The sequence below is a fragment of the Scleropages formosus genome, chromosome 22, assembly GCF_900964775.1.
Source record: "Scleropages formosus chromosome 22, fSclFor1.1, whole genome shotgun sequence".
Taxonomy (NCBI): Eukaryota; Metazoa; Chordata; class Actinopteri; order Osteoglossiformes; family Osteoglossidae; genus Scleropages; species Scleropages formosus.
Window position 1 is genome coordinate 8,449,172 of NC_041827.1, and position 26,377 is coordinate 8,475,548.

At 44.2% G+C, this 26,377-nt stretch overlaps 2 protein-coding genes across 6 annotated transcripts in view; one reads left to right on the plus strand and one right to left on the minus strand.

Annotated features, from left to right (window-relative positions):
* LOC108918467 (retinoic acid receptor gamma-A-like) overlaps positions 1–6,951 on the plus strand; it is a 45,365-nt gene extending 38,414 nt beyond the window's left edge. For all 3 annotated transcript variants that reach the window (XM_018725739.2, XM_018725740.2, XM_018725742.2), the window contains 7 exons: positions 691–839; positions 978–1,119; positions 2,755–2,918; positions 3,197–3,373; positions 3,879–4,083; positions 4,442–4,600; positions 4,720–6,951. In XM_018725739.2, the coding sequence (XP_018581255.1) occupies positions 691–839; positions 978–1,119; positions 2,755–2,918; positions 3,197–3,373; positions 3,879–4,083; positions 4,442–4,600; positions 4,720–5,048 (1,325 nt within the window). In that variant the 3' untranslated portion in view covers positions 5,049–6,951. The remainder of the gene's footprint in view (positions 1–690; positions 840–977; positions 1,120–2,754; positions 2,919–3,196; positions 3,374–3,878; positions 4,084–4,441; positions 4,601–4,719) is intronic.
* Positions 6,952–13,509: 6,558 nt separating this feature from the next.
* LOC108918183 (calcium-binding and coiled-coil domain-containing protein 1-like) lies at positions 13,510–26,141 on the minus strand. Of its 3 annotated transcripts, XM_018725255.2 has the most exons (16): positions 26,001–26,127; positions 23,631–23,792; positions 22,413–22,515; positions 20,310–20,512; positions 19,877–20,089; positions 18,709–18,857; positions 18,562–18,631; positions 18,169–18,324; positions 17,690–17,944; positions 17,440–17,565; positions 17,185–17,280; positions 16,621–16,702; positions 16,121–16,353; positions 15,937–16,031; positions 15,337–15,397; positions 13,510–14,994 (listed from the first exon to the last, which is right to left on the minus strand). In XM_018725255.2, the coding sequence occupies exons 2-15, from the start codon at positions 23,757–23,759 to the stop codon at positions 15,370–15,372; spliced, it is 1,938 nt and encodes a 645-aa protein (XP_018580771.1). In that variant the 5' UTR covers positions 23,760–23,792; positions 26,001–26,127; the 3' UTR covers positions 13,510–14,994; positions 15,337–15,369. The 3 variants fall into 3 exon arrangements, with proteins under 3 accessions (XP_018580771.1, XP_018580770.1, XP_018580769.1); XM_018725254.2 differs by having other exon boundaries at positions 13,510–15,397; positions 26,077–26,141; XM_018725253.2 differs by having other exon boundaries at positions 13,510–15,397.
* Between the last annotated feature and the right edge of the window lie 236 nt (positions 26,142–26,377).

A 26,377-nucleotide genomic window follows, 5' to 3' on the forward strand; every position in this document is an offset into this window, starting at 1 on the left:
CGCATTTGCAAAGTATGCAGTCGAATAAACACGAGGGAAACTGGAGACAATGAGCTGCCATCACGCACCCAGGTATGGAATGAGGAAACCAGAGAAGACGCAGGAAGGAGCTCTGCTCTTAGCCAGCACACCGCTAAGAACTCGCTGGCTGGTCAGCCATCTTATCGCCATAGCGATCTGCCTATCAGCTAATTGTTTGTTTGTTCATTCTATCTCCACTTCTGTCAATCAGCATTTCCACACCCCTGATCTCTCAAAATATTTGCCTTCAAGCTCAGCTCCAGGAAAGGGGGTGCTTTGTGTGCATGCATCTGTGAGTTTGTGTGTGCTGCTGGTGGTGGTGGTTGTGGTAGAGGTGGTGGTGTGTGTGTGTGTGCGTGTGTGTGTGTGCGTGTGTGTAGGGGGGGTTATGCATTCATCCTCTGCGTTCTTTCCATTTGTCTGTCACTGTCTAAGGTTGTCAGCTCAGTACAGAACAATGCAGCCTCCCCCACAATGTATCCAAATTACACACTTTATTCTATTATATCGTTGAAACTCAGCTTTTCATTCAAACTCTCTGCGTTACTTTGGGTGTTTTACATTTGCCAGATTGCTTGATGTGATAGGTCGCTCATCTTATTTTGTTTTTGTTTTGAATGCTACGATAAGAGTACACATGGTTTGTCTTTTTTTTTTTCTACATTGCAGCGGTGGAGACCCAGAGCACAAGTTCAGAGGAAATGGTGCCCAGCTCACCTTCTCCGCCTCCACCACCACGTGTCTACAAGCCCTGCTTTGTGTGCCAGGACAAGTCCTCGGGTTATCACTATGGGGTCAGCTCCTGTGAGGGGTGCAAGGTGAGTGTACTTTGGAGAAGCCACCCTCCTGGCAGCACAACATCACATGTGATGTGTACGACAACACAAGGTGCTTCCCCTGAAAACTGTTTTGATTTTATTCTCCTTCTCTTTCTTGTGTTTTTTTATGTTTCCCAGGGCTTCTTCCGACGGAGCATCCAAAAGAACATGGTATACACCTGCCACCGTGACAAGAATTGCCAGATTAACAAGGTCACACGCAACCGTTGCCAGTACTGCCGGCTGCAGAAATGCTTTGAGGTTGGCATGTCCAAGGAAGGTGAGGATCACAGTAAAGGATGGGCAATTCCGTGCAAGAGGGCACAAGGTCCAGAAATCAAGCGATGTCTCTTGATCGATTTAAAGCCTTAGTCAGCTTCGGCTCAGATCTACTGCCGCCCAAGTGTCTGTGAAGGGCCTTCTGCTCTTCGCAGCAACAGCCACTTCACTTTAGCAAAATTTTTGAGCCGAGACGGCACACTACAAAACCGGTCCACGATGGAGTCATACGCTCCTTCTGTATCAATGCTTCTTACAGCTCAAAGATTACCAAAGAAGGAGAGTACAATTCTCCATGCAAACACAATTCTCAGAAATCGGTAGAATACCGCTCAACTATAGTGCCAATAACCATGCAAACAGATTTCGCTGAAACCATTAGAAAACCGAAGAGGGATTTTATTCACAGTAACCACATTAGAACGAAAGAATAAAATCACTGTTTCAAAGCACTTGTATGGCTGTTTCCTATGCTGCATCTCGAAACCAACGCTTTGACTTCCTAGAAATGTGAAATTGTTGTTGCTGGCGAAATTGGTAGCGATTCTTTTCCTCTTCTCCAGAAGATTCTGCGGTCAGGAAGGTGACCGCAAGACCTGTACTGAGAGATTTTACTTTGTCTGTCTCTGTCTTTTCCATTATAACATAGCTCACAGTTTGAGGTCTGGTAAAACTGAACGGCTAACTCCATCGAGCATTTATGCAGTGCAGAACTGCTACTGGGTCTTCCTCAGAAAAAGATAAAAGTTTCTGACAAGGCCATTCTGTGAAAGGAAGCTAAGTCTGTGGTTACACAGCAGGATTTGGTTTTGGCCATCTCTGATGCTCACTATATGTGCAAGGGATGGTTTGACTCATTTTTTCAGTTTTCAGAGCAATGACAAATATGAATATGATAGTGATGACGATGATGATGATGTTGATGATGAAGATTATTATTATTGTTGTTGTTGTTGTTATCATTAATATTAATAGTACCGTTGCTGTTAACATTGTTATATTTTGTAAAAGGAGAGTTCAGGATTCGTGAAAAGGACAGGTTTTGGTGGGACATTCCTGTTGTAGTTCTCTCTGATTCAGCTTATATACGTAGCATGGACGTGGTTCTCCCTTCCATCGCTCTAACAGTTTGTTTAGCCCCTCAGCCAGCTAGTTTGATCCAGGCCTATGGAGGCGTGTGTTTGTGCACTATGTGTGACAGGGAATGAACTAGGATTACATTGTGCTTCTGCTATTACTGGATATCCTGAGAGGAAGGAAAGGGGGGGTTATGCTGGCCATGGGACATGCCTCTCCTGATGGGTGAACTCAACACCACAGTGGATGGGAGTGGGTCTTGGAGAAGGGAGAAACAGAGAGAGAGGTCGACTGAGGATGGAGAGGGGTGCTGGTTGCACTCTGCTAAGAGATGAGAAAGAAAGTTACCATGGTAGCTACAAGTGCTTTTTTCACACTTAAACGCCACCACTTTGGCCCAAGAGTCTTTGCAGTTAGGATATAAACCTTGAAACTCAAATATTCTTCATACTCTGCACATGCAGTCTTAATATTTAGTGTCCATAGCCCACGCGCTGTATTTTGGCCGCTGGTCTTGGATTTTTCCCATCAACACACCCTGTTGCCCTGCCTCCCTCAGCTGTGCGCAACGACCGCAACAAAAAAAAGAAGGATGTGAAGGAGGAGCCAGTTCTGCTTGAGAGCTACGAGCTGAGCGGGGAGCTGGAGGAGCTGGTCAGTAGAGTGAGCAAGGCTCATCAGGAGACCTTCCCCTCGCTGTGCCAACTGGGCAAATACACCACCGTGAGTCACTTCAGCTCCTCTACTTCTCTGTGCATCATTTCTGCTACATTGCTGTCTGTCTCACGCAATCACTCTCTACATCTGTGTGTCACACTTTCCTTCAGACTCACATACACCAACGCACAAGGTACATCTACACGTGTTCACACAGTATTTATGTATTTCCCTGACTCTGTGGCTCTTCTTGTGCCCTTTGCTGTTTCTTTCTGCCCTGCAGTCCCTTTTAGTGCCCTGATGCCCTCTCACTGCTCCCTCTCTTTCTGTACCCTGTGTGACAGAACTCCAGCGCCGACCACCGGGTTCAGCTAGACTTGGGCCTCTGGGACAAGTTCAGTGAACTCTCCACCAAGTGCATCATCAAGATAGTGGAGTTTGCCAAACGGCTTCCGGGTTTCACCACGCTCACCATTGCTGATCAGATCACCCTGCTCAAGTCGGCCTGTCTGGACATTCTGGTACCGGTGTTCCTCCGTCCCTCGTACCTCCCCTAAAACCCCATTCCAGCCCACACCTGACCCTCAGCCCTTGTTGAAACAGCTTTTCTCTCATCATCAGATGGCAATGTTTAATACGCAAGATTAGTGGAGAGCTGTGACACAGCATCTCCTGCTTTCTCCCCCTTCGGTTTATGGAAACTTAATCATTTTGTTCACATAATATTCACCGTTCTTTGCTCCTTCACACAGTCCACTTTACCCCATTTTTCTGTTTTACCAGACAAAGATGACAAGTAATACCAAAATGTGACTTTATTATTGTGTAATATAATCGCCATGCCGTATTAGCCCGGAACGCTACGGGGAACTGACAGTGCTGTGGGGCGTTGAGGGAATCGTGGTTTTTTCTCACTCTATGGGTTTTCTTGTTCACAATGAAATGAATAAATCATGCTTAATGCGTATAATGAACCCCTCTCCTTTCTCTTTCCCTCTTTGTCCCTGTCCTCTATCACCGCTACAGATGCTCAGAATCTGCACCCGATACACACCTGAACAGGACACCATGACCTTTTCAGATGGACTGACGCTGAACCGCACACAGATGCACAATGCAGGCTTTGGGCCACTCACTGACCTGGTGTTCGCTTTCGCCGGCCAGTTGCTTCCTCTGGAGATGGATGACACAGAGACTGGGCTCCTTAGCGCCATCTGCCTCATATGTGGAGGTAGTGCAGTTTGTGTACAGTCTTCCTTTCCCCATTCAAGCAGATAAAATAAATCAGTGATAAAAAAGGAAAAATTAATTATGTCGTATGGCATCTGAGTGCTAATTGCTTTTATTGCATGAAGTTACATGTTAGTGGCATTGGGTGTATAAGATCGTTTTATTTCCATGGTTTACTCAATAAGTTACAGTAAATTTGAGACTAAATCTCATTTCCCTCACCTTGGTTTAATTGAGTGCTTATTCACCTGTGAACATGTGACTGAGCACTTCCTCTGTTATATAGATGTGACTGTCTGCTTTGTCATTCCCGACTTTGTGTGAGTGGACGTTCACTCCCATTGCTCGTGTCTCATCAGACCGCATGGACCTGGAGGAGCCACAGCGTGTGGATCGCCTGCAGGAGCCCCTGCTGGAAGCCCTGAAGATCTATGCCCGGCGCCGTCGCCCCAACAAGCCTCACATGTTCCCCCGGATGTTGATGAAGGTCACTGACCTCCGAGGCATCAGCACTAAGGGTAAGTCAGGGGACTGCATGCACACTAGGAGAGGGTAGGCAAGCAGGGGATCATATCACAGTGATAGACGAATGCTATCGAGCCTTCGCTCCCCCAGTAACCCCACTCTGTTTGTTCAGGGGCAGAGAGAGCAATCACGCTGAAAATGGAGATCCCAGGTCCCATGCCACCTCTCATTCGAGAAATGTTAGAGAACCCTGAGGCCTTTGAGGACAAGGCTGAGCATGGCATTGGTGCCGCAGCAGTAGGCCCAATCAAGCAAGAGAAACAGGAGGATGCTGGTGCTACTGAGAATAGTTTTGAGCCCTCCCTGGATGAGGAAGAAGATGACGAGGAGGATGACGGCGAGGGGGAGGAACGAGAGAGAGAGGCAGACAGTGACGGAGAAGCCTGGAGGTCACAGAAGCCTGACATGTCCAGGAAAAATCACGTGGGGCGGGCACAGTGAATAATCTCATCTTCCCTCTCAACCGCCAACACCCCAATGACCAGCCATCTTCATGCACAGCTGTCTCTCGGCTAAAGTCCTCCGCTCACGGTTCGGCCTTCTGCCACACAGTGTCACAGCTCCTCTGGTCTGGAGCCCGGCTTCTACAAATACTAATGTGGTTGTCCAGATCCCTCAGCAACACAATGATTCCACAGAGAGGAAAACCAGGAAAAAAGCCACAAGAAATCTCATTTAACTGATCTTGCAGACTATGAGAGAGGAAGCTGAAGGAGAACTGACGTTCCACATATTGCCATTATTTTTTGCAATGGTAGAAACAAAAGGAAGTGCCAAAAATGGAGAACACCAGTTCTGAATGGTGAGCTCTGGTTAAAGTGCCCAGACTCTTCTCAGTGCCCCTATCATGGTCCAGTGCTTTCCCAACCAGTAGTGGGTACACATGAGTCTTTAAATAATGACTACAGAACAATCCGAAAAACGCATCGTTTTGGACCTTGGTTCTTTTAAGTAGTTTTCATTTGACATGTATTCTGCTTTGTTTCATATTCTAACAGTATACGTATGTGTACACTGTATATGTCTATGCATATATTTTATTGCCTTTCTTGTTACTGTTGCATAATGACCTTTTAGCCATGAAAGCTTACCAGAACCAAGTGCGCTGCCAAATCATATCTAGATCAACTCAGCTGCCTCTCCACTGGGATTTTGAACATTGGCTGAATGAGATGAACGGCCAAACCACTGGCTTTGTATCTAGAGTCTACGATAAGGGATAAATGTAGCCTGAGGGTTCATATGAAATGACTCGTCCTTACTTCCCGATGCTGTTGTGTCAAAATGCACAGTTATATTATTGCAGCTTGGAGGCTGATGTTCTAACGCCTGCTGTGAAGGACTAGCATCTGACTCTCCTGCTGGGATTCAAGCCATTGATCCTTCACACCAACAGTGTTCTCTCCTTTTTTTTGTGCATATCTGAACATTGCTTCACTCTGAGACAAAGGTGCACAGTTTATCCCTCTACTGTGCTTTCTTCATCTGGGTTTTCCTTTCACTCACCGCTACTGAGCGTATCCATGTCTGCAGCACTTTCGGTCCCGCCGTCAAAGAAAGCACAGCAGAAAAAGACAAACAAGCTATGGTGATGGCAGCGGAGCGGTGTTGTACACCCACCATAACTGATGTATCTGGTTTACCCATGTCAGTGAAACATGTGAACACACACAGATGCACAGAGACGAACACAAAGAGCATTCTACAACCATGAAGGTGCCTGCTTCAGTTTGCTTCAGGGGTTCTTTACACGGCAGCATGCTCAGGGCTACTCTGTCAGGACCAAACACTAGGTGCTCCCTGGCATACCAGGCAAGGTAATATTCAGATGTATTATTCCGATTTGCTTTCCACACTGCAAAGTACTTTGCGATGGGAAGTGGCCAGATAACTTCAGCCCATCACCAGGAAGAGATTTCTAAATGTTTAAATTCTTTCTTTCTCCGGCAGTTTGAAAGAGCGAAGGTGATCGGCCTGGCAAGTCTATGCATAGACTGGTTACTTTTTCTTTTCATTAAAGCAATATGAAATCACCAGCCTATCTTTTGACAGTCACTGGAATTTCTCTCCCTGTACTTGTGTGTGTGTTTGATGAGTTTACTGAAACCAGTATGTCAGCAAGACTCCATTTATGTAGCACAAATAAGAAAAGAAAGACCCATGAGACACTTTCGTTTGAGCGCAGTCTCTAGGTGGTGCCCACTGCGGTGCCTCATTTTTCTTGTTTTTCTGTATCTGTCTGGCTAGATGTGGGTACTATCTTTGTTTTACTCATGCTGTCAAAGTCTATCATATTAAAATAAGCCTTTTTTTTTTTTTACTGGGAACGGGTTTTAATAAATAATGTTTTGCCTACATTTTTTCCTCTGCTTCCAGTCCTTTTCTGTCTTTGGCGCTAAATTTGTGTGGCTTCTTTATGATTTTGAAATAATATAAAACAATCAAACGGAGGATCAAATGATTTTTTAAAAGAAGTGTTGTTTGATCCCACATACATGCACTATATACACTTTAAATCTAATTCAATAATTATTTTTTCTTTTTTTTGTTTTTTCTAAATCCATTTGTGAAACTATGCCTTGTAATATGGAGGATATATTATAACCTACTAAAAGGATTATAAGTAATATTAGTGCTTCTACATCCTCCATGATCTTGATTATGATCTATGCAGAAAGAGGAGGTGCAACTCAGTGACCATGTGGAGTGTCCCTGCAGAGTGTAGAACTTTGAGCACAGGCTCTACCTGCCAGGTGATTCCCTATGATGCTAATCACTCCAAGACAGATGTGTGCAAAACTAATTAAAAGGCGCTGATAATGGACATTCACGAAGGATGTGATCAGTATGATGAGTCTGAATAAACAGCTCTTTTTTCACAAATGACCCTCCCAACATATGACTGGGGCACAGGAATCCACCAACATTTTACATTTTTAGTTTCGCAGTGCCGGTCGAACAATTTTTTTATTGCTTTTGAAAACGAAACATTCAGCTCTACATAACCAGGAGCCTCAACTTGTTTTGCAAAGCAAAAAATGTGTATCGGGCAAGCTGTAGCTCAGCTGACTTGTGGCAGGAAGCAGGATGACCTTGCTGTGTTCCCCTCCCAGTTTAATCCACATTCAGGATGCTTTGTGTTTGTGCATTTCATTTATCTTTTTTGTGACATGATAACATTTTTGGGAGTTAAGGCCATAGATGGATTTAACTCAACTTATGCCGCACTATAATATTTATTCATTAATCTTCATGAATATATTAGATTTCTTTCAGAGGTATTACAGATGAAGATGTACCAGAAAAGCGTAAGGTCCTTATTGTTACTGTTTTTCTCAAAATGTGTCCTTTCCCAAGAAATGGGAGAAACGACTTCAGGGATTTAAATAGTTTTTTTTAATATAGCAATGGGATGTGATGCTTATTTTGTGTACTCCTTTAAAAAGCACATCTCATATACACCTGTCATTGTGTCAGTAAAAAAACCAAACGTAACTGTGTCTCCTTGCTGTTGTATCGGTTTACGGACATGTATCTGCGCTCATGTCACCTGTGTGCCTTCACATTCCCCTGGTTTCCTGTGTGTTACTCACAGACTGATATAGCCGCTCACTTTTTCCACCTCCTCCCTCTCATGCCCAATGCAAGCAACAAATATAAACCTTTTGGGAAATTCTCAAAGCTGTTTTTGCATTTTCTGGCATTTTTAAAACATTTTGTAAAGAAAGTTTTCTCTGAAAACACATTTTTTCTTCTGAGCTGCATGTGAGAAGAGGGTATTACTGTAGAGAAGATGCAAGGTTAAAGAAAAAGAAATTAAAAATATATGGGAAAGGGTCAGAAAAAAAATTGTCATTTGTGGTTTTTTACATTTGTAAAAAGTATTTGTAGGCAGGAAGGTTCATACAGTGTCGCAACTCTAGGGGGCAACCTGGTAACAAAAATACAGTATGAGAAATTCGAGCTTTTTACACTAATAGCTGCTCAAAACTCATACTCTTCTATTGAACATTGTTGAATATTTCACTTAAATCCGAATGGCTGTGCAATACTGATAATCTTTGTTTTCATTATGACTTTAGGTGTACTCTGCCAACAATTTATGTGTTACAGTAACACACAGTATTTGTACATCAGCACCAGTAGCAAGTAACAGAGCTTAAACAATGGAACCAAGGCATACTATGTGTGTGTGTGGCATTGGGAACATGATACTAATATGAACCCGCCATGCATAGAGTTAATGTGATCATTCATTTACAAACACTGTCTAAAACCACTAGTTCCAAGCAGGGTCGCAGCAAACCGGAGCCTAACCCGGAAACACAGGGCGCAAGGCTAGGGGGTGGGGACACACCCAGGAGAGAATGCCAGTCCATCACAGGACACCCCAAGCAGGACTCGAACCCCAGTCGCGCCAGAGAGCGAGACCCAGCCAAGCTCCCAGCGCCACCGCACTCCCCTCAGTCATTTACATTTTTAATTATTTTAGTATCATAAATGTAATACCTGCTCTCTGCAATTAAGTAAAAAACAAAAAATATCAGAAAGCTTTGAATAAAAAATACAATTAGACATAGAAGAAACATTCAGCAGAAGGTTTAAAAGGTGTGACTGTGCCTAATTCCATGCCGGGGACCAAAGTTCGGACCAGAGCACAGGATGTTTTAAACCAAATTCATTTTATTCTTTTAATTCAGTGTGTTTGCTTTTAGATTTGAGGGTGGAATATGTCACTCTTTAACTTTCAATTCAGTTGTGCCTTGAATATGTAAAGGTTTGATAGCATTCTAAATTTTGTCTTTTTACAGTATTTGAGCATATATCACAGCACCCAGCACTTACATGAGACACAAATTCAAACCCCACGTTTTGCAGAGAAGTATCATGTCAAGTGGAATCAAGGTAACTAGAAGACAGAAAGTGTGCCTCCAGTTTGCTGCAGATATTGACAAGGTGCTGGAGGCCACTGTGACGGCTGACATCGATACGATACTTGAGACTATCACACCCATTGTTGTAAAGTCAGCAACAAAGAGGTTTGGCATGGAAAGGAAGGCAGTGGAATCAAGATAAACCGAAAACAAGAGAGCGTGGAGGACCCAGGGTTTCAGGTAGGAACTGAGAGCATCATGATGTCAAGTTAGATTAGTGAGCGAGGAGGAGAAAGTAGCTGGCAGAGTTGACGTGTGTCTATGGAACAGTCTCTGTGGGGGTTAGACTGCCACGTGAGAAGAGGAAAGGAGAGGGGCCAGAAAGTGGGCAGCTTTTCTAGCAGATCCCTTTGGATTTACTAGAGTTTTGCTGGTGCAGAAAGGTGGTGGGAAGCTGCTCTGCTTCAAAGAGAATATTCACTACCTCCAAACTACATACAGTGAGACCAGGAGCTCCAGCAGTGTAGAAAGTTAACAGAACTCCAAAGTCCAGGAGTAAACCTTCTTGGAAAGAGGTACAAGAGACTGCGAGGAAAGAAAGCGCCAGCTAGTCTATTTTCAGGGGCTTAAAATTCAAGGGTTCCTTCAAAATTCTCGTTGAAATATTTGCTACGACTGCCAAGAACTGCATCCATAGCGACTCCACCTGGGCCCGCAGCATAAACTTCCACGCTCACGGCGGTGGTCTTCCTACTCATTGTGGCACAGCCCCCATAGCCTGTATTGCTAGCAATAGCTGATAGAAACAAGGTTTAAATAGTTGCCAGCCTTGTATGTGGCAGAGGACTTGTGCATGTAGAGGTCAACGGGCTGCAGGAGTGATAACATATCAGCTGATTGTGTCAATGTCCTGAAGATGTAAGTTAAAGTCACTCAAAAGAGTTAGCGGAGATTTGTCCACTGTGGGGGAACTCAGCAAAATGTCAAGGTCATCCAAGAAGCAGCTGGGGGGCCAGGAAGATGGAAGAGGAAAAGCACAGCGATTGTTGTTGGAACAGTGGTGGCTGTCAATGCCAAACATTTTTTGGACATGTTAGTTCGGTGATTTGGATGGCAGTAGTCATGCAGTAGCGGTAGTCTCCCTCAATTGATTTCCAGAGGTGTACAGAAGTAAAAGAGAAAGAAAACCATTATGTGATCACAGTGTGGCTGTAGTGAAGGCCCTCCAAAGCAATGTAATGCAGAGTGTTTTTGGGTGCAAGGAAATAACACAAAATTCCAAAAAGGAGTGACCATTCCAAGGGGAAAAAGGTGTGATTTGAATAATAGCCGGATTGCAAACACAAACTCACAATGATAGACCTCATTGTCTTCCGAGGTTCAAAATAAGCTAATGATACTAGGAAGAGGATAATAGGATGATACCTTTATACCCACTTCAGTATCAACAAGATATGTTTAAAAGGTAGGGCTCATCAGTAAGTATTGGTACAATTTCTCAAGACGCATTTTATCCATTGCATGTACGCTCAGCTACATTATCTATAGCAGCACATTGCATAGCCATATACAGTACACTGTATCTACTTCTAACTGCATTCAGTATTTGCATTTTTGTGTTAATTCTTGACAGTTTTCATTGCAGAACATGCTACAGTGTGATTACGATATTTGTTTTATCTTGGCTATGCAATTAATGTGCAAGTTACTGGCACACTGCATATTTGCCTGCATAAAATCCTTAATACTTGTTAAAAGCACACGGACTCAGCACTGGAAATGATGAACGGTTTTCTGTTGGCACGGTAATTTTTATTAATAGGAAGATAGAAAGAACGCAGTAAATGCAAATAGGATCCTACTAATTAAATTATTGCTAAAATTAACTTTGATGAAATAGAAACCGATAAAGTGGCACAAGAATTAAAGCGGGGTCCATACATTACATGGCATTTTACAAGGGACTGGTAAATGACCTCGTATATTCAACCACAGCTGAACGTGTCTCCATGGGAACACAGGGGTGAGCTTGTTGGGGTGGAGGGTTTTAAGATTCCATGCAGTATCTTTTATTTCCCCATTTTATGTGTTTCTCCCTTCATTTATATTTGATCTTGGCAGCTTGAAATGAGCCTCGGCGGAGAGAAAATTATGTAGGATAAGCATAACAAGTAGAGAGAAGAGGGGAGGAAGTGGAGGCCCAGAGGAGAAATATGGAGAAGGTGAGAGCTAGCCGTTTTAAGCGAATGGTTAGTATTGACCGGAGCAGCAGCAGTTCTACATCTTCTTGCCCTCCACAAGGTATTATGAGGGCAGTCTCTCTACACTAATGCTTTCTTTGTTTACTTTTCCATCCAGTTTCCTGCAAGGCATCTGGGGCAGTCTCCCCATCCCACATGAGAGCTCCCCAAAATCCAGCTCTCCGTTGCTTCTGCATTTCCTTCGGTGACAATGTCTCAACTTTAACTGAAGGTTCTGACAGGTACTTTTACCCAAGAAAGTCCATTCTGAGCTCAGCTTCAGTTTTTCCTTTTGCACTAAGCAGTCTCTTCATTAATCCCTCAGCGAAAACAATTCAACTTATGCTTCCATGTATATCTGGATGGAAAAAAACAGTAGTGAAATAAACCTAGATTCAAGCTAGGATGTGTAACACTAACACATAGGATTTGAATACATATAAATATTCACTTTTTATGCTCAAAATTATTATTTTCTGGTAATGACATTAATCCTGCGTGTATGTTAACTGCACGTAACGGAGCTTTAGTGCTTTGTTGTTTGCCTGCATAGAGCTTTAAAGGTGGTATTTTCCCCACCCTGGTCACTTTTGACTAGGACAGTGCAAACAGAGGCATTCTCCAAATTCTACACTGAATCATGAAGAACTGCAGTTCACGGTGTACATGATCACTCCTGCATCATACTATGCTGTGTACTGCATACATTTTGCACTCGCAGAGACAATTCTGAAAAATAAAGGGTTTAAAGAGATTAAGCAGAGGCAACCCAGGTGAAGCAAGCCAGTCTAGATAAAAGCTCATTTAGGAGGCAGGTTGGTGCATGAAGAGAACCTCGGGCCCATGTTTACAGGCTCCATGGGGAGGAGACAGAAGGAAGGTCAGGAGAAGGTGAGACTACATTAGACACCTTTGCTGCAGGAAAATGACTAGGAGAGCGAGAGAGCTGGTCTGAAATATTTGAAAGGCAAAGTAATAAAAAATGAGAGAGTCAGAGAGATAAAGATCAAGGGATCCTTGACAGAAGGGCTGGAGTGAGGTAAATACGGGGAATGGGAAAGCGTAACAGAGCAATATTCCAAAAAGAATGACCAGACCCCAGGTCTTTGTTTTTTTTCCTTCTTTTTTTACATTTCTAATTAAAAGAGATAAAGAATGAGGGAGTTGTCAGTGCTGCAGTGATTTCTCACTTACACTTTTAGGGCAGGCTGTAAAGCAAGCAGGCAGCCAGCCACCATTGATTTTATAATTAGCCCCAGTCAGCTCAGACCGGCTATAGAAAAAGAGAGGATGGGGAGGGAAGGAAGGAAGGTTGGGAGAGAAGCATATGAAAAAAATCTTGAAGTTCTGAAGGAACTGACCAACTAGAAGACTGGAAAGAGCCAATGGGGTAGATGCTACACAGGGAACTCTGGTACACTGACACAGACATGAGGCAGAGCAGCATCTTACTCAACACACACATTACAGTGTAGTTTATTCAAGAACATAAAAATGGCTCCAGCATGAAAAAGATCTGTTGAACACCACAGCTGGATATGACAAAATTTTATTAGAAAATCCCATTCTCCATGTTGTACAGCAACATACCGTATCAGATCACACCCAACCGACTAAGAAAATCAAAATCCAAAACACAAACTCAGGCCTTGTGTGACGCTGGGGAAGCGTTCGCCGTTTACAGTGCTCGTTTTAAAAGGCATCAGTGTTTTGAGACTGAAATAATACCACTAGACAACTCTACCCAGGGTAATGTTTAAACACACCGTTTCTTAAATGGGGGGGGGGGGGACTTAATTTGGGGAAAAAGCTGAATTACACAAACGTAAGTATGGCAGTGAAATAACTGTGCGACACTCTCAGTTATTCCAGCCATTTACATAAAGAAGATTTTAGATTTCGGGAAAGACAATTTTGACCAACATATCAAAAGTAACCAGGCACAATTTCACCGGAAGAGCAACAAATGTGCAGTACAAACTCCCCTGTAACTGACGACAAGTTTGTGTAGAAAATTCTCTATAAAATTGTTATAATTCAGGAAAATTGTTACGTGCTAAATCAAACTTCAGAAGTGCTCGTAGGTTCATTTCTAAACTAGTGCATCGTAAAATCACGATAAAACAAGAGTCCATATAGCATCATTGCTCCACTTAACAGTAACAGCAAAAATCCTTTAAATGTGACTAAAATATGCATAGAATAAAAAGCCTTAAGCATTAGCCTTGCACCTTCCCTTTCTAGAGATAAATTCAGTCTATATGTATATTGCTGGCATCTCCGTGAATACAAACATTCTCTATTCTAATATCACTTATTACAATGGAAGACAAAAATACTTTGAATACTCCAAGAAATTAAGCAAGGATCACACAAACAAATCTTAGGTTTAAAGTACTAATTTACGAAGTATTGCTCGTTTGTGACTTTCTCTGATTGAACTGCTTTATATCACATAGACAACAGATCTATTTTACATAAAGTGAATATTTTCACACAGAACAGGCCTCATTAAAACCATCACAGCTAACACTACTATCCTGCACAGGATATGGGTTAGTAACTCTACATTATCAGTAGGAGTCTGATAGAAATGTAATGCCGTTTCAGTTCATGGCATTTACTGCATATTTTCTTATTACAGAAAATTACTCTCGGGTTTTGACTCTCCTATCGTCCATATTGCTGACCATTATGGTTCTGTAAAAAAAATAAACCATAGAGGACATTTTAGCGAATACACTCTTCGCAACAAACCACGGAAAACACCAACACCAGTCAATGCAATATGTTTTTCAGTAGAGCTGTCCCATAATTTAACAGAAATGTATTTAAAATTGCAAACTGCTAGAAGGTACAAGAGAGGATGTCCAAGTCTGTTCAGACGGAATAAAAAAAGTGCACAAAAGAAGTCTCTAAGTCCCTGAATGCAGGCTTTTAGGAGCTCTGTACCCCACCTCTCCCCTCCCTCAACCGCCACCTTCACCATACAGTACTTTACACAAGACTGCATACAACTGCAGCCAGGAAAAAAAAAAAAAGTTAAACTGCATCTCGTTTACTCTCACTAGCTGCACCAACACATCTTCTATGGGGAGGACATCTGTTCAACACCCGCATATGTAAAGGGATACAAATCAGCAGTGCAAACAGGTCAAAACAGGTGTGCAAGGTTGAGACGTCGTCCACACCGGGCTGGGAGGTGTAGCGGCGCTTGGCGCAATCGCATTTTCCGTCTCGGCAGCTCCTGGAGACAACGTACTAAATGCATAGCTAAGGAGATCCAGTTAGGCCGTGTTAAAAAGTGAAATAGGAAGTCTATGCAGACACACATACACCTCAACCTTGTAAAATACACATCCATGCAAAAAGAAACAAGCCCATTCTGTTAGCTGACTTTCAGTGACAGGCGCTGGGTCCTGATATATTTTTCATAACACAATTATACTATATAATCTGTTTTTATTATGTGTCGTGATCTGTTCATGCTACCACTAGTGAGTTGCTGGCTTCTGTTGCAGTTGAAAAATCCAATGACAAACATATTGTAAAAGAGACTGTGAATGAGTCATGTACACTTTGCAGAGTACCAACGGAAGACAGAACTCTGCTTGCCTCCATTCAGCACTCCTCTTCTGTATGTGCTCATCACCACATAGGGGCGTCTGTGAGCTCCCTGGTGGAGGTAAACACAAAGAGGAGAAAATAAAGGTTGTATGCAAATGCAGGGGAGAGGTGCACGAAAGGGAGTCCGAACGATACTTTAATGGTGCCGAAAATGGGCTGCATAAGCCCAGCGGTAAATCACTGCTGCAGCCTGCTGACACATCCGCCCTCCCTGTAAGGCTACTCCCTCTGTCCATCTCAACGAGTTCACTGCTGCCTTTTCTCATCCTTAGGCACCCCCTTGTTCTTGCACTTGCTCTCCAACTTTTTATTGAGCTGATGCTCCTCCTATGGCTAGAAGCACCCTGGCAGAGCCACCAGGAGAGGTTCCATTTCCTAGAGAGCACTGACTCGGAACCTCCTCGTAAATAGCAGGTCGACTCCCTCCTCGAAGGCCGACAACCTTGAGCCGACACGCGGCTGCACGCTTGCCTGAAAACCACTACATTTTATCTGAATTTTCTTCCGCCTCTCCATATGCAGAATATAACCGAAGAAGGAAATCGGATGACGAACTAGGAGAGGCTGGAGACAAAGAATAACGGTTACCACAAGATGGCGGTCCTGTTGTCTGGGACAAGCAAGGGCGAGTCTTCCTCAGAGCTCAAAGCTCCTAACTGAGACACCTCTTGCTCTTCCCCCTGCTGTTTCAGAGACACAGACAGACAGCTGAAGCGCATACGAGGAAGGAGGTTCGAAACAAAACCCTGGAGCGCCTCCGAATGTGCCTCACCAGGTCCGAGCCATGAGGGAGCTTGTCGGCCCCCTGCTGTCGCGAGGAGGACATGGAGACTGGCTGGTTGACAACCACAAGTTCACGGGCGAGTCCCTGTGAGGGCGACCGTGCCAGCTCATTCTGGGGAGGGTTACACTGGCTGTAGGGGCCCGGGGGGCCACCCGGTCTCTGAGGCTGCAGAGCTTCAGGATTCTCATCCTCAGAGGCAGACAAGGGGCTGGAGGGGCGACCTGCAGACACACAGAAGACAGCGTCCGGCAAGGCTCCTCCGGTCATGTGCTCACCACGTTAAACCCACGCTGGACACCAGCAGTGGGACACAGTACCGGAACGCGTGAAGAGGAATGAGAAGTACAGCCGTCACCTGGGAAAGACTACAGTGGCTAATGAGTTTGAACCTGAAAATGTTCCTCTCTCTCTCTGGTATTAAAGCATCTATTCCACTCAAAGCTGAAAGATTTCATTCCCCACTTCTGCTCAGAACCCGCGTTACTCACCGCTGAAGCCGAATGCCTCCTCGCTCCATTCGGCATCTGCCTCCAGCCTCTGTTCCGACCGCCTCACGTACTCCATCAGTTCCTTCATGGAAAAACACACCCTGAGGATGCCTGCATCTTGTAGACAACTCAGCCCAAAAGAACCGATTTCCTCCATTCAACCTCCAATAAAATTCTGTGCAGTGGTGGACAAGCCCACTCACTACGGAACGCTGCTTGTTCTAATACAGGGCTGTGGCCGTCCAGAGCCTATCCCGCTCCACCGCACGGTAGCCACGCACACATTCACTCGCATATCCACACGCTACTGGCAATTTAGACTGAATAATTCACCCGAAACGCGTGTCTTTTGACTGCTGGAGGAAGCCAGCAGCTACCTGCTTCCTGGAGTAGTACCGTAGCAGTATTGAGGTACTGTGGTCATCTGTGGTTTTTTTCATATGTTGTTCATACATTGTCCGGATCTACTTATTAAGCACGTTAACACAGAATGACTCTGCTGAGTTGGTCAGTCGGGCCTCAACACCTGACTGAGAAAGGACTGCTTAGACTGCGTTGACCTGCCTGTTTCTCCAGCGAATGCTGCTCCTTCTCCTTCTCGGCCACACGCAGGCTGGATCTCAACTCCTGCAGCTCCCTGTGCGCTTCACTGAACTGCACCTGTAGGGGACGGTATACAAGCAGTAGTCACACAGCAATACTGGTAGAATCAATAATACGAGGGCGCTCTCCCCTTAATTAACCACAAACATCCTTCTAGAACCGGGACCGCGCTCTAGCTGAAAACCGGTGTTTGGCAATTTGGGTAAGAGCACTTACACGGTGGCAGTCCTTCTCCTTCCCAAGCTCCACCTCCAGCTTCTCCCTCTCCATCCTCTCCTCCTGTAGCTGCTCTTCCTTCTGCTGCAGCTCTGCACTGAGCTTCCACACTCTTCCTTTAGCCTCCTGCGGGTGAGACTGTGTGTCAAGTAGAGGCCTTCAGAGGCAACAGTGCACACTGTTGACCAGAACATGACCGCTGCGGTGAAGGCCTGAGCGATGCCCATGTGAGAAAGGCTTCCCCTCTCACCTCCAAGCTGCAACGCAGCTCCTCCCGCTCTTGGGCCCAGGCAGCTCGGCGCTCCTTTAGGGCCAGGCTGGTGTCGGACAACTGCAGAGTGAGCTGGGCAGCCTGTAGGCGTGCCTGGTGCAGCTCCGTCTGGCTGCAGTCTTGGTGGGCGCTCTGTTCGGCCAGCTGGGTCCGCAGTCCCTCGGCCACACGCTCGCTGGCAAAGAGGCGTTCCTGGAGATGGTTCACCTCCCTTAGCGATGCCTCGAGCTCCACCTGACAGCAGGGAAGGTCACACGCAAAGAGGGAAAGGACACGAAGAGCACCTGGTCAGTGCGCACTGCCTGCCTCTTTACCCAGATGCAAGATTTACTCTACCATGGTGTGGTTATGGTGATGGCCTGTCTAATAACACGACATCTGTTTTGCTACTATCCTGCTCTTTCATTATGGACATGTTTGCCCCTTCACCCCTTTGTGCCTGCGTGTCTCACTCTCACCTCTTTGCTCTGTGCAACGGTGAGCCTGTATGTCAGTGTGGTGATAGAATGTCTCAGCTGTAGTGCTTGTGTGTCTCTCTGGGCCAGAGAAGCCCTTAGGCCCTGGAACTCAGCTGCCAGGCTGCGCAGCTCCCCCTCCGAATCCTCCAGCTTGGACTGAGGGAGAGAAAGAAACGGTGGGGAGTGGGTATAGGGGTGGAGTAGGGGTGGGCATGGAGATGCAGAGCGCTATCAAAGACTCGTTGTTACCCTGAACTTTACCACAAATGGCATCTTGATGGGCTCCAAGGACTGAGAATGTGCTAGACTGTGTGCGGTTAGGTGTGTCATACATACTGTATGAGTAGGGTGTGTCCAGTGGTTGTAGCTAGGTGGGGGGGGGGTCCAAGTTACCTGTAGCCTCTTTCTCTCTACCTCTTCCTCCCGCCTCTGAGCTGACATCTTCTTGATCTTCTCCTTCATCCTAGAGAAGAATACTAAATGTCTGACCGATCCACAGACATGAAGGTTTGAGGAAAGACAGGACAGTTTGATGCTCACCTGTCCAGCTCCATCTCCCTCTCCAGGCCTTGCTTTGTCAGAGTGCTGACGTCCGCATCCAGGTCTTTGATTTGCTGCTCCCTCTCAGCTTTTTCAGCCAGTAAGGAGCCTCTCTCTGCCAACAGTGCTTCATGAACAGACTGGAATTCCTGTGATTGGAGGGGGGGCAGGGTTAATGTGTATGCATGTTGGGGAGAAACTGACTTAAAAACATGGACAAATATCTTGCTGCTGTGAAACTTCTTAAATAAGGAACTGTAGCTTCATCCAAACATTAAATTAAATCCATTCGTGCGAGTATCATATCGACTATACGGGGCTGCTATATCCTTCCACCGCGTGCATGTTATACCAGCTACCTGGTAATGAGCATCACAGGATTTACCGTTACTTGCTCCTCATCACGGTCATCGGCAGAGACCCGGGAGAAGATGAACGCGCCCACAGACGGGTGGCATCGCAACACGTTGCCGTCTTCCTGTTCTCAGTTGTTGCTCATGCAGTAAGTGCCCTAAAGCACTGCAGAGTCCTGCTCACAACGTGACGACCCAGAGGCAACCCTCAGCTGCATGCTTCTATTTTTATTATTTTTATGGTTGCAGCCACTTCTAGTTCTCTCTGGAAAACAATATCCTACCTCTATGATGCCACTGAATCTTGTTCAATGCCCTGACACCCAATTTGAAAATACACTTTTGAAAGTAATTTTAAACAGGGACCAACTTGCTAACTAAATAATACACTACAAGATCAAACGCATTTAAATAAATCATTTAAAGCCGAATTCCAACGTAAATAAAAGCCACACACAGCTTCTGATTTATGAAGTACTCGTAAAACGTACGTGATATATTCTTGCCATTCCGTTCCAACGCATAAAGGAATACACATGCCTGGGGTGCAATGCGTGTAAATGCAAATACAGATTGATTATGCAGATTGGGTGTCAACTGAAATAAAAATGAGTGTCTGTCAGATATGTAAATGCTGCGAGCAGAGGAAAGGCGCATAAAGTGTACGCGTACTTCGGCGAACAGGCCAACACTTTCAGAAACACACCCTAGATTTCACGGTGACAGGTGTGTATGGCGCGGTTGCGTCGGTGCTCCGAACGCAGACGTCCCGCACCGTGAAGTGAAATGTAAATGTAGATGGGACTATGCTCTACCTTCAGCTTCTCCTCCGTTTTCGCCATGTCTTCTCTGCTCTGTCGCAGTTTCCCCTTCAGTTCATGGACATCGCCCTCCAGTTCCTCCCTCACTCTACCCCACTCCTTTTGGGCCTTCTCCCTCTGTTCTCTCTCTTGCCTCCGGCCCCTCTCTGCCACCTCCTTGGCCTGCAGCAGCTCCGAGCGCTCCTGGAGACATTCCTCCAGACGGGTCTGCTCAGACAGAGGAGTGCGTGCCAACACACAGGGACCGGACATAAATTACCTTTAATAGCTGTGTAAATCCCCAACAGTTCTCTTCTTTTATTGCAGGAGAGGATCATTTCCTCTCCACCACCACCACCGAGAAGCTTGCCCTTTCTCTTCCACACCATGTGACAAGCGATGGGGTACCCCTACCCTCTCTCTCCCAGCATGCCCACTCCTATCCCACCTGCAGTAGTTGAGCCCTGGGCACGACCAGCAGTATTTCCTCTTCTTCCCCCTCCCCGTCGCACCCTTCCTCCAGAGTCACCACATCCTCCAATGGTTCGGGGAGGCTGAAAGTGAAAGGCAGGCTACGTGCGCAGACCTCCCCTTTCCCGTCCACATACACAAACTGGTATTCCTTCGCGCTGGGACTGGGTAGGTACGAAGCTGAAAGAAAGCGAAAGAAAAACAATGGCCTGTGCAGAAACGCACGGGTGGACGTCCGATGAGGCACCTCATACGCCATACAATATGTTCCTATTGTGACATCTATTATTATTTGTGCAACGTGCACTGTCTTCGATGGTATAACATTTCGATGAATGGAGCGCAGCACGGACTGCGAAGCATGATTAAAAACAGCAGAAATTTCAGTGGAACAAATATATATACGAATATTACATTTGTAACAGCCGGTCGATTCCGTACATTTCATTTTAAACAAAAATTTTAAACAGATTTTAAATATTTGGAATTACAGCTGCGATGCTAATTACCAAACGCGCGCACGTTGCTGAATCAGCGCACCCGTTAGTGGAAAGCCCTTCCTCGTCGCTCACCAACATGCAAGTCCGTACATACTGGGTCAGGCAGCAGGGGCTACAGCTTCAGCTTTCAGCGCCTTAAATCTTAGGCGAACTGAGATCCAAGCCTTATTACACTGCTTCTTCCTCCTCGCGCGGCTACAGCATCTTCCTCTACCCTGCCACTTTTTAAATTATTGATTCTGTTACAGAAAAGTCCTTACCACACAAAGCAATCCTTGTTGCATATAAATCAACCTATATTTTTTAAGCATAATCTGATAATTTCCCAAAGGGAAGACTTTATAGTAAAATCTATTTTAACGATTGCTGCTTTTGGCATTGTTTTACAGCCCTCTTTCTCTTTGTCTGCCTTGCCCACAGTCATAATTCTTTACACACTACCAAGAATATAATAGGATGCATGGGAGCTCCTGAGCAGTTGGCTACCTGGTAGATTGAGTGATAAACAGGACCTTATATCAGCTTTTACTGAGACACCAAAGATGTTTTTCATAAGAGTGATTTATATTCCTTTATTTTGTAGGTCTGCATGTCTTCCAATATCTCTTAAAATGCACTCAAAGACTTAAAACACTAACTGTATTTTAGATATTAGGTATACTGTACATATGTACATCATTGTGTTTCGGTGTAAACTATGCAGCCAGAAGGGGTCAGGACTTGCTTGTCAGCTACTAAGCAAAACGACAATGGGAGCTTTACTTCTAAAAGGATCTTTGACTGAGGAGAGACACAAATTTACAGGTACTTAGGACTAAAAAATATTAGTAAAGGTAATAAGCGGAGGAACAAACATATGGTGGATCATAGTAGTTAGAGCCCCCTTTTGTTACTCCTGTGCTTTGATTTGTCTTCAAATTTACTGCTGCCTGTTTCTTTTTACTGTTTAAAAACCATTTTGAACATAGATGTAATAAAGAAAGATGGGAATGTCCCTCAAATATTCAAGTAAGCCAAATACGTCCTTGAGTATTTCATAACTCCACTGAGTACTGCTGCTGATATTTTTTGGTCCCCTAATAACTGACAAGCTGTAAGATCACTGATTTACTATGGTACTCTAAATTCATCACTTACATAAAACTATGATTATTTTAAGTATGTATGCATGAAATAATTATTTTTTAATTATTAAAAAATACATAAAAAACCTCAACTATAATTTGCACTTGCACCTATCGGTAGTAAATGTTATATTACCACAGACATAAGAGTGCATTGAAATGCCATGAATAAAATAATAGAACTCTTCTGCCCGGGGCTGGAAAATGACACAGAAATGTCATCGACATACAATGAAATGAAGAGTGACGCAAAGGACGGGCTGGAATTCGTAGCTGAAGACAACATGCCAACACAAACAAATCAAAAAAAGCAAACTCTTTGCATTATATCGCCTGCGGACGTAAACACCTGCCCAGAGTCGAAGGGGGAGAGCCGCGCACGACGTTTTGCGCAGATGCTTTCACCGAGCAGTAATCTGTCCTGTCGGGTTTTGGGGAGATGCTGACATACACTACCTTGGAAGTGCACGCAGCAGTTGACGCTCGTCCCTTCGGTGTATCCCTCCGGGGCACGGGCCCAAACGAAGGTGTGGTAGTCTCTGACGGAGCACCAGCCCACCTGAACAGCACGGAGTCAGGGAGACGCAAGGGGGGAGAAGGCACAGAAATTAAACGCATTCACCACTATCATCACCTTCAGCAGCTTTCTCAACAAATGTGAGCGAAATTGATCCCTCTGGGTTTTCCCCCCCCCCCCCCCTCAAAAAAAAAAAAAAAAAAAAAAAAAAAAAAAACACATGACAAATGACAAAATGTTTTGACAGCTGGGATTGACAAGTCAGAGCATGAAAAAGAGATGAAAATTTCACCTGTTCAATGACTCTTAATTAATGTTAAATCTGCAGTGCTTGGAGTTTGCAGCTCCATGTGTATCCTTGGTTCGTTCCCCAAAAAAAGTCATTTTATAAACACAGAGCTCCATTAAACAATTTTACTATAAAGTAAATAAGATGAACGTCAGGACTGGCAAAGAGCTACGATACGTCTCCGCATACAGTCGCTCCATAAAAAGACCATTGTTACTGGTTTTCTGAATTAATTGACTCACACTATTACATAAATATAATTTTGTAGTTAAATACTGAAATTGAGGATAATTTTTTTCCACCACCCCACATCACTACGTACTACAGCTCTGCATGAACAGGGACAGCAGGCAGTGTAGAAGTCAGAGCTGCTGCCTTTGGACCCAGAACGTTGCAGGTTTGAATCCCACCTCCAGCTGTAGTACCCTTAAGTAGTGTACTTACCCTAAACTGCTACAGTAAAATCACACAGCTTTATAATCGAGTAAATCATTGTACGTTGCGTTTGGAGATTTTTTTTTTTTTTTAAAAACATGTGCCAGTGTTAATTAGCTGACATCTTTTTCCAAGGTTGGATACTATGTAGAAGAGCAACTTTACACTAATTTACCCATTAATACAACAGGGCATTCTTGCAATACCCTATCAATTTAGGGTAACTACAATGAATATGTGCAGGACAGCAGAAACAGGGATTCAAACCAGAACCCTGAGACTGTGAAAGTCCTAACCTTTATATTATCCGCAATTATGACCGTCTTTTATTATTTATAAATAACTTTCAACTCTGCGTTAGCTGTTAAACGGAGGACAAATGGTGCGTGTGATAAATGGTGCATCGAGTCACACTTTAATTAGAGCAGTTTACCTCGAAAAGGCCAATCCAGTCATTACTGGCCCAGCTATGTTGTTCATTGAGGCTGTAGTGACATTCCACTCTGCTCTGAGGGAAGTAGTTCTGCCCCACATTCTGGAACGCCACCTTCCACGTTTCCATGGCAACAAAGAGGCGTGGAGAGAGTAGTGTGTACTGAGAGACAACCAGAGAAACAGGTCACGAAGAGAGATACTCGCAGGGCTCGAACATGAAGAGATCCTGTCAGGTATAAACATTTAGAAACAAAAACTTAAGAGTTGATGCAGCATGAAAACTGAAACACCAAGAAATAAGTACTAGAATAACCGTTCGAAAGCTACTGCACCCATTTAATTTGGATAAAACTGTAAACGGCAAAAGCATAACATGGATCTAAAATGTATCAGCCAGTGGTGATGGGTAGAAAATGGCAACAAATTCGCTCAGATATAAATTATATGGTGTTTCAGAAGATAGTCTCCATCAATATAGTAACTAAAGCAGCCTTGGAGACTCAGACACACATGCGCTGCTCTTCTGTGACATAATCCACGATGAAGACATATGACAATGTTTGCGTTTAATAACACACGAGTACTTGGAACGTGTTACATTTGGGATATTGTGCGAAAGGACACATTTCACATACCACTAACGAGTCGATTGTTAATGCATTGAAAATGAGCAAAATTATTACAAATATCCTTTATTGTTCTAAGAGCGAAAACGGTGCCGTGCTACAGTCTTTTCACAGTTTCACTACGACAAATGTGTGTTTATGGCCTGCCTGCGTACGGTACTTAATAAATTGTAGCTTCTACACAAAAGAAAAATATATTTTCACTTCCACACCAACTTTTATGTTTTATTTTCCCCCGATTATTACCTCTATACTTGCATGTACAATTCCTGATACTTTCACACAGGGTAACGCCAGACAGCCGGAAACCGTGACACGTCCAGAAGACCCCGCCACATGATCTTATAAACACATGAACCGGGTTTCAGTTACTCTGAACCGCTCTAAAAAAAACTGAATAAAACAAATGGACGGAAGCCAGGATGAAACGAACGAACAGAAGATGAGAAAAAGCTAATTGTTGGATGTCACACTGGCGGAAGGTGTGCTGAAGCTCTGGGGCGCATCCGGCCACGGTAAATAGCACAGTAATAACCACGCTGTGGACGTGTAAGAGCAGCTTCAGGAGTAAGAGCGGACGTGTAGAGATGCGTAGTGCTGCAGGACGCAGGGTCACCCTACACCACCCTGGTCACGAGGAGTCCTGCGGTAAGAAAGTGAATACAGTACACGAGGAGGCAAACAGGGGAAGCCGTGTTTGTGCCAGTAGCGAATCATACACTGGCACCCAAAATTTTTTTAAGCAGTGCAGACAAATTCTATAATAAAACATGTCCCTGGATTTATTTACAGGTCAAGTGCTAAGGGGGGGGAATTAAAACTCAGATATAGTTACAAATACAATACACAAAAAATACTCTCTATTTTATTAACTGGAGCTACAAAATTGAATAATAAAAGGCTACTACAGTCTGAAGTGGACGGTACACTGATTTATCACATAGCATGATGATCATCATGTACTAATACTACAAACATACTTAGTTAGTGTGTCGTCACCGTTTTGCCATTTATTTCAGCTTCATTATAATTTATACATCTCTTCCTCAAGCATAAACGTGGCACTAGACAGTAGACTAGTGGAAAAAAGAAACGTACAACAACTGCGTGTATATTTAACCTCTAAGTGCTTTATATTATAATTATATAATAATTAAATTACACATCTAAATGTAAAATACCTATTTTCACTACAGGATTTTTTTTACATCAACTCCAGTTAGTAAAAGAACTGAAATAAACTGCAACGCTATATTCAACAAAATAAATACCAACTCAAACTCCAGTAAAACCAGCCGTTTTAAAATTTGCGGCGTTACAGGACATGATGATAGAGATATATATAGAAACTGAAAAAAAGTGAACTGCTGAGGCTGACAATCTGTCTCTGACATGGAAAATTAACTGTGTATGAGTCACGATAACTGATAAATGCAGGCCAAATAATAATACAATCAAGACAAGACCGCAAAACTCTGCACAGCCCAGGCTGATGCTGCACACAGAAGTTAAAAAAAAGACCGCGGAGGAAACCCGGCTCCTAAGTGTAAGAAACCTAAAAGAGGCAACAAGAGCATCCAGTCCGTCCCGTGTAGAATCATAATGATGGAGCAGCGAGTAAAAGCTGCGCACTAGAAAAAAGTGCCGCTCTCTCTAGTCTAGGAGACATTTTGATCCGCGAAAAAACAGAGTTAGTTCCACACGACAAAACGGCTGCCTGACTACATCAAAGGCCTACTTACTTTACTCAGTAGCGCTTCCGAATATATCAAAGAAAAAGCCCATCGCTTTCGGAAATCTTAACTAAACCACACTCACGTTACTGCACTCCGGTTTGGAAAAGTGCCACTCGCTCCCACACAAACAAAGCCATGGGTCTGGCGGCCCTGTTGGATTATGGGAAATGATGTTCTTTTGACTCTCGCACAAGGGCGTTCAAATGAATAGTGAACTACGATCCCCATTCGCCAGCGCAACGTGGCGATGACACCTCGTGCTGTTGTTGTGGCCAGTGGAAAGATGTGCGCTCATAGAACTGGCTTGGTAGGATGGAGCTGGAAGGCTGTTACCTTTTTGGCAAGAGATCAGGGCTGTAGTCGGTCTGTGTACAACTTATCAC

Coding starts and splice junctions, on each gene's coding strand:
- LOC108918183 (XM_018725254.2), bottom strand. CDS start 23,759: ATGGAAACGTGGAAGGTGGCGTTCCAGAATGTGGGGCAGAACTACTTC. Junction 22,516..23,630: donor ACTGGATTGGCCTTTTCGAG/GTAAACTGCTCT, acceptor CGTGCTGTTCAG/GTGGGCTGGTGCTCCGTCAG. Junction 17,945..18,168: donor CCGTTGCACAGAGCAAAGAG/GTGAGAGTGAGA, acceptor CCCTGCTGTCAG/GTGGAGCTCGAGGCATCGCT.